The 12725-nt window shown below is 52.1% G+C and overlaps 2 protein-coding genes across 3 annotated transcripts; both read right to left on the bottom strand.

Annotated features, from left to right (window-relative positions):
- Nucleotides 1-8428, bottom strand: RAB4B (RAB4B, member RAS oncogene family). Of its 2 annotated transcripts, none has more exons than XM_012774534.2 (8): nucleotides 8247-8427; nucleotides 7004-7084; nucleotides 6617-6731; nucleotides 5275-5337; nucleotides 5036-5190; nucleotides 3560-3655; nucleotides 3342-3472; nucleotides 1-381 (listed from the first exon to the last, which is right to left on the bottom strand). In XM_012774534.2, exons 1-7 carry the CDS (start codon nucleotides 8260-8262, stop codon nucleotides 3357-3359), a joined length of 642 nt encoding a protein of 213 aa, XP_012629988.1. In that variant the 5' UTR covers nucleotides 8263-8427; the 3' UTR covers nucleotides 1-381; nucleotides 3342-3356. The 2 variants fall into 2 exon arrangements, with proteins under 2 accessions (XP_012629988.1, XP_012629990.1); XM_012774536.3 differs by lacking the exon at nucleotides 1-381 and adding an exon at nucleotides 391-1552 and having other exon boundaries at nucleotides 8247-8428.
- A 758-nt stretch (nucleotides 8429-9186) lies between these two features.
- Nucleotides 9187-10653, bottom strand: MIA (MIA SH3 domain containing). Its single transcript, XM_012774537.3, has 4 exons — nucleotides 10476-10653; nucleotides 10256-10389; nucleotides 9600-9710; nucleotides 9187-9279 (listed from the first exon to the last, which is right to left on the bottom strand). The coding sequence occupies exons 1-4, from the start codon at nucleotides 10606-10608 to the stop codon at nucleotides 9256-9258; spliced, it is 402 nt and encodes a 133-aa protein (XP_012629991.2). The 5' UTR covers nucleotides 10609-10653; the 3' UTR covers nucleotides 9187-9255.
- Between the last annotated feature and the right edge of the window lie 2072 nt (nucleotides 10654-12725).

Genomic DNA, 12725 nt, shown 5'->3' with positions numbered 1-12725 from the left:
ACAGGTGTAAACAATGCTTTATGGGGAAGGGCAGGGACAGGACAGGCCTCCAGGTAATAAATAACACGTACTCGCAACAGCAGGGCCAGGCAGGGAGTTGGGGCCAAATGACCCTGGTCTTAGGCTTTGGGATCTCTTGGGGTATGGTTAAGGGTTCAGGGGGGACAGAGGTTAGCCAAGACAGAGGAAGCAGCAGCAGGTATGGGTTCCCCCTTCCCCCATGGCTCAGTCTTGCCCCAAAGCCAGGCCCCACCAGGCCAGGGAAGGGGGACAGGTGGTGGGGCAGCTTCTCCGGGGCCAGGGCAGGTTGGGACACGGCTTCCCAGGGCCTGGTCTGGGCCCCAGCGGGAAGGGCAGGGCTGGTCCTGGAGAACAGGTGAGCTGAAAGAGAAGGGTATGGTGACCTGGAGGGACCCTGGGTCTGTTCTGCTGGTGTCTTAGTCTCGTTTTGGGGTATCTTCCTGCCCTCTGATCTGTGTCCATCTGTCCATACCCTTCTCTTTCTCTCAGAGTTTCTTCATTGTCTGTCTGACTTTCCGTTTCTCCTCTGCAGGTAATTTTGGGGTCTCTCTCTCTCTCTCTGTACCTGCAACTCCTTGTTTTCCTTAGAGACCATCTGAGTATATAAAGGGACACTTCAAAGTCTAAATATCATGTCCCTACCTTTGTATCTCTGTGTCCCTTTATGTTCCTGGATCGCCCTGACTCTAAGTCTCATTCCAGTGTCTTCCAAGCTGGGGAGACACAGTAGGTTAATGGTTCTCAGTTCTCACTTTGGCTGCACATAGCATTACCTGGGAGCTTCTAGAAATCCTGAAATCACTTCAGAATCTCTGGGGAGAGGTCTGGGCATCAGTATCTTTTAAAGTTCTCCAGTGATTCCAATGTGCAGCACTGCATTCGTGAGTGGGAGAATCAGTTTAGTGAGCCTTGACCATTTTTTTATTCAAATAGAATAAAATAGAATAGAAAATATCAGCATTTATTGTATGTAATAAGAATATTGTATTGGTCCATAGAAACAGAAAGCTAATCAGTGGTTGCCAGGGGCTGTGGGGTTTCTTTCTAGGGTAATGAAATGTTCAGGAACTAAATAGAAGTGTTGGTTGGACAGCCTTGTGAATGTACTGAATGCCACTGAATTGCACACTTTGAAATGGCTAAATTAGTGTTAGTGAATTTCACCTCAATAAATAAAAAAGAATATTAGTGGTAGGAAAACGTGTTTGAGTTTTATATGTGGGTATGACTGTATTAGATCAACAGTTAAAATATATTTCCTTCTATGGTTTGATGTCAACAAAGTTTGAAAAAGCACTGACTTCTGACCTTTGACCCACTGAGGTCAAACCCTAAAACACACTCCATCTACTAAGCCCTAAAGTGACAAGTACACACCCACTCACTTCTGCACAGCCTAGAGTCTTTTAGATGGATAAGAAGCTTGATGGCTCTCGCCTGTAATCCCAGCACTCTGGGAGGCCAAGGTGGGAGGATCACTTGAAGCCAGGAGTTCAAGACCAGCTTGGGCAACATAGTTAAGACCCTGTCTCTACAAAAAAAAAAAAAAAAAAAAATCTTTCTAATTTTTAAAAAACAGCCCCCATTTATCAAGTCTTTACTGTCAGGCCCCATTCTGCGCACTTTACATGAATAACTTATTTAATCTTCTCAACACCCATAGGAGGTAGCCACTGTTATTGGCCCCATTGTAGAGATGAAGAAAATAAAGCCCCCAGACACAGCAGGTGCAAAGGCCTGGGAGGACAAGAGAGCGCTATCCAAAGAACTCATCCTTCCCTCTTCTCCGTTTCTTTCAAATTCCACATCCATTCCATCAGGAAATCACGTTGGCTCTGCCTTCAAAGTAGATCCAAAGTCTAACTACCTTCTAAGTCTAAACACCTTTCCCCACAGCCTCCCTGGAGCTGCCAAGGCTGGGAGGAGGTTCAGCATGAAGTCCAGAGGGGAGAATTGGCAAGGCAGACACACACCCGGGTGGGGGGAGGGATGAGACCGAATCCTGCAGGGTCTTGCAAGCCTGTCAAGGGGTTTGGACTAAGCGTAAAGGAACAAGCAAGGCTTTTTGGAGGAGGAGAGGAGGTTATCAGGGAGAAGAGAGTAGGAATGGTGTTCCAGGCAGAAGCAAAGCATAAGCAAAGACTCAGAGGAATGGAAAAGAACTTCAGCATGGCTGGAGCAGCCTGAGAGGTAGGGAGAGTGCAGGAGCTGAGGCTGGCAGGGTCCAGTCTCTGCAGAGGCTCAAACACCAGGCTGAGGAGCTTCAGCTGTGTCCCACGGACCCTGGGAGCCATGGATGGTTTTAAACAGGGGAGGGACAGGACCAGCTGTGCATGTTAGAAAGACCCAGTGGCTACATCAAGAGGAGCCAAGACTAGAGACAGAAACGGCAGGGAGGATACAGACCTATCCACTTCTCAGCCTCTCCTCTGCCTGCCCCCACGTCCTGTCCACCTCGACTTTGCAGCAGCCTCCTCACCGATGTCCAGCAACCACCCCTGCCCCCAGTCTCTTCCCCATATGCAGCCAGAGGGACCTTGTGAACACCTGAGTCAGATGCGGTCCCTCCTCTGCTCATAAGCTCCCTGTAGCTCCCACCCCACTCAGGGTATAAGCCAGAGCCTTCTCCAGGGCCCATGAACCCTAACTGATCTGCTTCCCTCCACCTGACCTCATCCCCTGCCAAATACACACATCCACTGCTCCAGCCTCACTGGCTTCCTTGGGCTTCCTCCAAGCCAGGCATGACCCTACCGCAGGGCCAGGGCACTGGACTTGCTGTGCTCTCTGCCTAGCACGCTCTTGCCCCAGACCCTGACAGGCCTCCCTCCCTCCCTCCTTTGCTCAGATGTCCCCCATGTTTAAAATCGCACTCCTCCACCCTCCCCAGCCCTCCTAGCCAGCTTCATTTTTCCCCATAGCTCTTACCTCCCTCACTACTATGTAAGTTACTTAAATATCTTGTGTATCGTCTGTCTTCCCGCAAGAGAACATCGCCTCCCTGCAGGCAGGGTTCTTTCTGTCTACTTTAGCCACCGCCGTAACCCCAGGGCCTTGAGCAGGGCCTGGCACAGAGACACCTGGTAAATAGGTGAAGAACTATCAATCGGCAGATGAGCCCCAGGGAGCAGAGCTGGCGGTGGCCTGCGGCTGGGGGCACAGGTGGATTCCCTGTGGCCGGCAAGATGGCTCACTCTAACTCAGGGGTTTTTGCATCTTTCTCTCTGACTCGGCTTCTCTTGTCATCACATTTTCTGTGTGTCTGTTTCCGCTCCGTGTTCCCCCTTCCCACCCGCCTCCCGGAGCCCCCAGGGTCCCACCTGACTCCGCAGGTCTCAGCAGCCACACGGCTGAGGGGCCACAGCCTGGGCACTCCGAGGCTGCCGGAGCTGGCGCAGGGAAGCGTCGCCGTACTGAATGCCTGAGCCCATCCTCTCGGGGTCTAGCTCGCCTGTGGGGAAGGGGAGAGGTCGTGACTGGTCCCTTGGAGACCCCCAGGCCTGCCTTCCACCCCCACTCTGGTCCACCGGGGCCTCACCTGAGTCGATCTTGTTGAGGATGGTGCGGGCGCACTTGAGGAAGGCCTCCTCCACGTTCTCGCCCGTGAGCGCGCTGGTCTCCAGGAACATCAGCTCTGGAGGGGCAGACGCTCCAGGGGTCAGGGCCTTGCTCAGGCCGGTCCTCCACTCCAGCTCTCAGCTGCTGGCTCTCTTTCTGTTCCTCAAGTGTTCCACCCAGCCTCGCCCTCACCTCAGGCCTCCCCACATGCTGTTCCCCTGCCACGAATGTCCCCCTCCCCATATGTCCACGGAGCTCCTCCTCCAGAAGAGTCCTCCCTGATCTCCCAGGCTGGGTCAGCTCGCCTGTGGGGAGCTGACCAGGTGCCTCCACTGAGTTCCCACAGCCTCCTGTCCCCTGCCCCTTCCAGTGCCCCCATCTTGTACCTACCCCACTGCCCATGTTCACCATCCCACCCTGACCCCCCTCACTGTGTCCCCCATCTCCCCACTCCCCACCCCTCTGCCATGCCTCACCATCCCACCCTTACCCCTCTACCGTGTCCCCCATACCTCCAACCCCCCCACCTGTGCCCCCATCCTGCCCTAACCCCTCTGCCATGCCCCACCATGCCACCCCTCCCCTTCCACCTGGGCCTCCCCTATCCTGGCTCTGACCTCTCTCCCTGTGCTTCTCCATCCAGCCCTGACCATACTGGGCTGTCACTATCTGGAAACGGGTCTGACTCTCCACGCCCACCTGCCGAACTGTGAGCCCCACTCGGGCCACGCAGGCCTAGGGCTGTCTCCACCACTGTGTCCCCAGCTCCATCTAGCACAGGCCCACCACAGTCTACTCATCAGTTACATGACAGGGCCTCACAGTAAGTAAATTAGAGCCAGGATCCAAACCCACATGTCTCTGATGGCAAAACTTCCTCTAAACCTGGAGTTTCCTAAACGGAGGAGGCAGATCCCAGCCAGCAGATATGACTGGTTTGGCCAACGCAATGTTTTCAAATGAGTTGATTCTTGCAAACCTTTTGGCATGGGCTGTCAGTACACCTCCCTTAGCAACGGTGCCTGTTATCCTGGGATCAGCCCCATCCTATCTCCCATATTCACAAACTGTGCCTTCCACCAAGGCTAATCTGAGTTTACAATCTCCACGTTAAACCAATGCCCTGAGCTGCCTCCTCATGGTTATGGAAACCTTCTTAGAAGCCAATGCAAATCTAGCCCTCACTTCCTATCAGGGTATGGAAGGCTTTCCACGGACATGTCCCTTCACCATCATAGCTCGCTGTGAGGCAGAAATATTATGATCCCACTTTTCAGGCGAGGAAACTGAGGACCAGAGTAGTCACACAGCTTATGTGTAGCAACACTAGGATCTGAACCCAGACCTCTGAACCTCCGTGTCCCCCTACTGGGCACAGCCACTGAGAGCCAGGAGACCCACAGTCCCTGTGGACCGCCTGCCCCCTCTTCCACCTGGCTCACTGCACAGTTCTCACCGTTCTCCTGGGCAAATCGGGACGCCTCCAGGAAAGTGACCTCCCGCTCAGGGTCCAGGTCCTTCTTGTTGCCACAGAGGATGACCACGATGTTGGGGCTGGCCAGTGTGCGGGCGTCGGTCAGCCAGGCAGCCAGTGAGTTATACGTCTCCCGGCTGTGGAGAGAGGAGACAGGAGGGAGGCAGCACGGGAGAGCGGCCACCATGCCCCGCCCGGTCCCATCCCCTCCGCACACCCACCTGGTAATGTCGTACACCAGCAGGGCTCCGGCTGCCCCTCGGTAATAACTCCGTGTCACCGACCTGTGGGGCCAGGGGGACCCAGTCACCCCCAAGGCTGGGGTCTGCCCCGAGACTGCCCCCCTCTGCGGAGAGAGACTGGTGGTTCGGAGGCCCCCCTTCCCTGCCGGCCCATCCCCCCAAACCTGGCCTTGGTTTAGCTGCCACACAATTCCTCTCTCTGCCTTACAGTCTCTTAGTTGTCTATCTGCCTCTGTGAGTCTCCCTGCCCTTGTCTCTGTGTCCCTGTCTTTCTATATCTCTTCACTGGTTTCTTTCTTTGTGTCTTTTTTATGTGTATGTCTTTATTCTCCGTTCCGCTCTGTCTCTTTTTCAGTTCTGTCACTCTGGCTCTGGCTCTCTTGTCCTCACCCTTGCCTTCCTATTCATTCATGCGCTCATTCATTCAACATTTTCTGAGCATTTCCCCTTTGCCTGGCCAAGCGCTGTGCAGCATCTGCCAGTCCCTCTCCTGCTGTGTGGGGTGCAGGCCCCTTCCCAGCGTAGCCAACTCTCTGCATTTCCCCGTCTCACCAGTCTGAGTCCCTCTGGAACTCATGCAGTCACTCCACATGCATTTATTGTGCACTTACTGTGGACCCGGCCCATGTCACACTCTTGTCTCTCTTTCACCCTCTCTCTCTGTCTCTGGGCTCTATGCACCTCATGCAGGAAACCAACACATGAGCATTAATTTAGCAGCTACTAAGTGCTGCCCAGGAATCACACTTCTCCATGGATTCCATTCTCTATTTGTTTCTCCTGCTCTCTGTCTCTGTTTCTCAAACTCCCTCTCTCAAAGTTTCTTTGTGTCTATCAACTTTTCTGCAGACATTTCCTGAAGACCCACGCATCTCTCTCTCTCTCTCCACAATATGTCCATTTCTCCATGACTCTGGATATACCTGTCCGACTCTCCCTGTCTCTCTGCCTCTAACTTCTGTTTCTTTTTGCATCTCCTCACCTCCTTTATGATTCCCTTCATCTCTCTCACTCTGTCTCTCTTTCTCATTCCCTTTATGAGTGTGTGCCTCTCTTTCAAGTTTCCCCTTTTCTTTCTGTTTTAGTGTCTCTCAATCTCTACCACTCACCCCATGCCAAGCCTCACTTGCTCTCTTTTTCTCTGTCTTTTTCCTTATCTCTCCAAGACCCCCTCTATCTTTGGCTAGACATACCTGACAACCATGGTCTCTGTTTCTCTCCCTCTGCCTTGCCTGCCCTCTCACTCAGTGTCTCTGAGTGACTCTCCACGTATCTCCCTCTCGCCCCCTTCCCACCCTCCTTAGGAGCCCAGCCCACCTACCGAAACCGCTCCTGGCCAGCTGTGTCCCAAATCTGTAGCTTCACAGTCTTCCCACCCACGTTGACCACCCGGGATCCAAACTCCACGCCAATTGTGTGGTTAGAGTCCTGTTTGACTGGGAATGGGAGGGAGAAAAGAGGCAAAGCAGGGGCTCAGAGGATCCCCCATCCTCCAAGGCCTTCTCAGTCTCTACGAACCCATTCCCCGTGCTGAGGTGACTGAGGTCAAGGAGAACCCAGCAAGAAGCACACACCACGGCAAGGACCAAGAAGCCAGCACTGGAGTTGTACGTATGGCCAGCCCTGCCCACCCCACCAGCTGCCCACCTGCCCACACCATGCCCATCACCACAGCTCAGTGCTCCCGGGACCACCACCAGAAACTCACACTTATTCTCAATGAACTGATGAAGGAGACATGATTTGCCAGTTCCAGCACTGCCGATCACCAGGAATTTGAAGAGGAAGTCTGACCAGATGAAGCCAAAATCAGGGAGAGAATGATAGGAAAAAAGATGGAAAGGCCATCGCAGTTAAAGGGAGAGAAACAGACACAGGCAGAAATAAAACAACAGACAAAAGTAACAGATAACTGTTATATAGTGCTTACCATGGGCCAGGCAAGTCTTTACTTATATTAACAGCTCACTTAAACCTCAGGAAAACTCTATGAGGAAGGTAAACTAAAAATTATACCCATTTTCCAGGCCAGGAAACTGAGAGCAAAGAGATTAACTGACTTGCTCAAAGTCACATAGTTAGGCAGAGCTTAGGTTCAAACCCAGGCCAAGGAGTTCCAGAGTCCAATTCTTAGCTATTATATTTAACAGTTCTTCAAACCCATTTAATCAAAGACTACAGCCTAGCCCCTGCCCCTCTTGACTTTACCCCCTACCATCCTCTAACTCATTCATTCCACTACAGCCCTTGGCCTTCAGCCTATTCCCTGAAAATGACAAGCTCGTTCTCACCTCAAGGTCTTTGTCCTTGTTCCCTCCGCTTTTGTATATTCGTTTGATTAAGGGAGCTCCTCATGACACCTAAATCAGAACTTCCCCACAACTACGACCTCGTTTTGTACATGATTTTTCATGATTTGACACTGATTTTCCAATTCTCAACCTCTCCTTCCCTCTCTCTGCCCAGGACCTTGCCCCTATTCTTAAGTCCCACTCCCTGCCACCAAGTACCACCACTAATTCGAGGACAATCCATTCCCAACCTCATTCCAGACCTCTCAAGCCAGATCCACCCCAGGGTCCAGACTCCAAGAGCATCCATCCATTCAAGGTTGACCTCTGCCATTCACAGCCAGCCCCGCCCCATTCACTCAGGCTCCGCCCCAATACATTAAGGCCCACCTCTTCCCTCAAGACCTACCCTGAACCCCTGAAAACCGGTTCCCTCAAATCCCATCCCAGATCTATTGAACCCATGCACCAGACCCTCAGGCTCCACCCAAATCGATTAAGCTCAGCCCCAGACCTACTAGACCCCTCCCAGCATCCACTTAGGCCCTGCCCCCAACACCAGACCCCGCCCCCTGGTATATAAAGCCCCGCCCCGTTTCCGCAGGCCGCATCCTCTCTGGGCCCAGACCCCAGACCCTAGCTTCGACCCACCACCCTCACCGTAGGTCTCGGCCATGACTCGGTCGCGGCCGCTGAGGGCCGCAATATGGCGCCGCGGCCGCGCCTTCTCCTCGGCTGGCAGCCGCTCCACTCCGGCTGCAGCCCCGGCTCCTTCCTACTCCCCGGGCCGGGCGCCGCCACTTCCGTCTCCACCCCCCTCCGGCGCGACCCGCTAAGGCTGCGGGATACCAGGCCACGCTTACCAAAGGGAGGGATTGGCGGACTCGCGGGAGGGGGGCGGGACAAGAGGCGCCGATTGGTGGCGAGAGAGGGGCTGAGTCAAAAGGGGCGGGACCAAGACGAGCGATTGGCTGAGCAAGTAGGAAGGGAGTGTGCAGAGATGCTTCGCGGAGCGGAGGAACGGATTTGGTAGAGAGTACGCGGACAGAGCCGAGTGTCCGGATTGGGTAGGAGAGGACAAGGGGGCGGGGATACGAATGCAAAGCAGGGGGCAGGGGCAGGATTGACAGAGCCTAGAAGAGCGGCGGATCTTGAGCAGGTGAGAGCGATTACTGGCCTCAAAGGCAGGAAGGAGGAAAATTGGGGAGCGGCGGGGTGGGAATACGTACAGTTTACTTCCCACCTCCCTTTGCAGATAATCTTTCAAGGAAACCTTTGCTCTGCGATGTGTGTCCTCTTCATGGTCCGATTGGCTCATGCTCATTGTAGTGTCGTCTCTAGACTAACGGGAGGAACAGTCCCCCGGTTGTGCTGTTCAGGTTCTCCTTTGCTGTGTCTAAGATCTAAGCTGAAGGAGCCCGTCTCCTGTACCTCCGGTACCCGGCTTGGAGCGAAGGCTTTTATCAGTAACACTTCTGCCTAGCAACCACTGACGTTACCACATTCAGTGGGTTGATTGGCTCGATTCAGGAACCTGGAGAATTATTTCCTTTGTACATTCCCCACCCTCCCACCCCAAAAAGACCACAGCCAGGAGCAGTTTGCACTCGGTTGATGTATTTGCATAAAGCCAGGGAGGGAAAACGGCAGGGACAGCGGTAGGCTTAGCTCACTGGCAGTAGAAATCCCATTTCTGAAAAAGAGAAAGGGGAAACAGTGGAGGAAAAAACCAACGGTTACACCACAAAGGACCTAGTGGCTTTTATTTAGCAAAGACTGTAGCCGCAGGGGCAAGGTTTGCCCACACAAGTGCTGTCTATGCAAATTAGCCGGAAGCCCTTTAATCTTTGCGCCTCCAAACTGGACCCATTTTACAGGTAGTAATAAAATTGAGGTAGGGAGAGACTTTGTCCCTTCCATACACCTAGGAAGCCAAGGGTAGGAGCATCTTTGCCCATTACCACAACCCAAGGGTCCTCCCTCCAAATTCTTGCCAGACCTGATGACACTCACGTCTGTCTTCAAATCGATCTTGCCAGGTTTCAGGGTCTGGTCCTCTCGGACAATGCTACTGGGGAAATAGCCCAGGCGAGCAGCCACATCTCCATAGTAATCTCCCTGAACCTGGGGAAGAGGAGTTAGAAGCCAAGGTCTGGAAAGGTGCAAGTTCATTTGTCCTGAAAGCCTTGGCACTCTCCCTTCTCCCTGATCTCCACATAGCTGGCTCCATCTTTGTCATCCGAATCTCAGCTTAAATATCCCACCACCACCACCACCACCCCGCCTGCTCAAAGGCCCTTTCTGACCACCTGATATAAAGTAGCCACCCAGTCGCTCTATATTAATTCTCACAGCAGCACATACTTGCTGGTATTTTTGATGGCTTGCTTATTGCTTGTTCCCTCTATTAGAATAAAAGGGATTGCTCATTGTTCTATTATATCTTCAGAGTCTAGAACAGAACTTGGTGCCACAGTAGATGCCCTAAAATTGCTAACCAAAGTGAAAAAAGTAGGTCACAGTACCCCCCCCCCCGCCCCCACCAACATCTCCATTTCATTTCTCCCCCTTAAATTTTCCTTTCATGTGGAAAACCAGTTTACTCCCACTCCAGGCCTGTTCCCTTCCCTCTTTCCCTGTTCCTTTCCCCCTTTTCTCCCAAGACTCACACTGCCTCCCCAGAAGAGCCGCCCACGGCCCTTCAGCTTGGAGAAGACATACACAACTTGACCCCTGTGTATGGTCAGGAAACGGCAGTCAGGGGCCACGTAGTCCTGAAGGGCCACAGCCATAGAGATGGGGTCTGGGGAAGGAATAGAAGGGAATGACAACACCGCACACACACAGGCCAAAAATCCAAGCCCCCAGTCCTCCCCTCCCCACTCTTACGGCTGCATTCCTCATCAGCACACAGCTTCCGGTCAGCCAGCTTGGGCATGGGGTGGCCCCCATCACAAGGCCCTGGGAAGGCAGACAGCAAGACGATGACACCAAGGAACACTGGGGACCAAGCCATCACCATCGTGGACTACGAGCAAGAGAGTGACCAAGGAGAGAATAGGGACTCCAATTTCCCTCTGCCCCCACCCCCTCCAGCAGCACAAGGAAACTTGTGTTCTCAGTCCTGTCTCCGCCCTAAACCCATCCCCAATTTCACCCACCTAGAGGCTGCTGCCCAGCCAGAACCATTTGAAAGACAGGGTGAGGACTGCCAGCCCAAGGAAATACCCAGATTAAGGCCCAGAGCAGCCCAGGCCACTCCAAGTGACAGCCCCCCTCAGCAATCAGAGAGGCCCAGACAGGCAGGTTGAGATATTCAATTCCATCTTCACTTGAATGTTTAGGTACCTGGGCTCCTCTATGTCCCCTCCAGGGACAGAAACAGAACCAGAGGCGTCTGTATGGAAAACCACCTTGGAATTTCCTGTGCTGAGAGGCAGAACAAGGCAGCCCATTGATTAGCAGGAACAGCCTCAGCTCCAAGTACTGAGTGAATATTGTGTGTTGGGCCTCGTGCTAGGCAACATCCCATCATGCTCACCACTCCTCGCCAGCCGCTTCCTGGCTGATGACCTGGGCTAAGCTATTTCTCTTCTCAGAGCCTCACCTTCCTTATATGTTAAATGGGGACGATAACAACTAACCAAAAGTTAAAGAGCATTCACCAAGTATGCTTTTATTTGAACTCGAATGGATACTCTGCAGCCCCTCAGGAAGGGCTATTATAAGTCCATTTTACATGAAAATGGAAATGTAGCTACACAGCCCTAAGCGGAGGGGCTAAGACTTGTCTTAGCCAGGCCCCTGCCATCGCCATCGTTATGCCACCCCACCTCACGGGGGCTCGAGTAAGGGTTAAATGTAAAACAACAGATGTGCAGGGCACGGAGCATGTGAAGTGACCTCACAAGAATGCAATCAATAAAATCCAGACATAAGTATCTCAAGACAAGTAATAAACTGCCAGAGAAGGAAAAAAATGAGACCAAGGGGTGGCCTAGATTTGAAAAGACTTCAGAGGCCTGTCACCAGCACAACATATGGATCTCACTTGGATTCGGAATCAAAGTGTATACAGATATATGTATAAAAATATGGAAAATCTGAACACTAACCAGATATCTAGTGATGTTTCATAACTGGGGATATTTTTTTCCTCTTTTGATTTTTTTGAGACAGGGTCTGAGCCTGTTGCCCATGCTGGAGTGCAGTAGCTTCATCATAGCTCACTGCAATCTCAAACTCCTTGGCTCAGGTGATCCTCCTGCCTCAGCCGCGCAAGTAGCCAGCAGAACAAATGCGCACCACCACACCCAGCTAATTATTTTTTCCCCATTTTTTGTAGAGATGGGTCCTTGCTATTTTGCTCAGGCTGGTCTCAAATTCCTGGCCTTAAAACAATCCTCCTAGGCCGGGCGCTGTGGCTCACGCCTGTAATCCTAGCTCTTGGGAGGCCGAGGCGGGCGGATTGCTCAAGGTCAGGAGTTCAAAACCAGCCTGAGCAAGAGCGAGACCCTGTCTCTACTATAAATAGAAAGAAATTAATTGGCCAACTGATATATATATAAAAAAATTAGCCGGGCATGGTGGCGCATGCCTGTAGTCCCAGCTACCCGGGAGGCTGAGGCAGAAGGATCACTCGAGCCCAGGAGTTTGAGGTTGCTGTGAGCTAGGCTGACGCCACGGCACTCACTCTAGCCTGGGCAACAAAGCGAGACTCTGTCTCCAAAAAAAAAAAAAAAAAAACAATCCTCCTGCCTCTGCCTCCCAAAGTGGTAGGAATACAGGGGTGAGCCATCGTGTGGCCTTGTGGTTGTTATCTTTTAAAGAGACACAGATGTTTCTTTAAAAGACTCATCATATGTCAATGTAACTTAATATCATTCAATGCATCTAATACCCCAAACTAGCTCATTGTAAAGTTAAAAAATTGTTAAGTCAAACCATCATAAGATGAGAACCATCAGTACTTAAATATTAACTGATAGTGAGCGAATAAGATGTCTGAGATTTGCTTCAAAACAATTTGAGAAGGGCAAAAAGTGAGTGGAATCCTGGTTTAAACTCAATTTGGCCACAAGCTGAAAATAGGTGAAGCTGGTAGAAGCTTCTGGGAATTCATATACTATTTTTTCTTCT

The sequence above is a fragment of the Microcebus murinus genome, chromosome 16 (assembly GCF_040939455.1).
Source record: "Microcebus murinus isolate Inina chromosome 16, M.murinus_Inina_mat1.0, whole genome shotgun sequence".
NCBI lineage: Eukaryota > Metazoa > Chordata > Mammalia > Primates > Cheirogaleidae > Microcebus > Microcebus murinus.
This window is presented reverse-complemented; position numbering and strand designations above follow the sequence as displayed.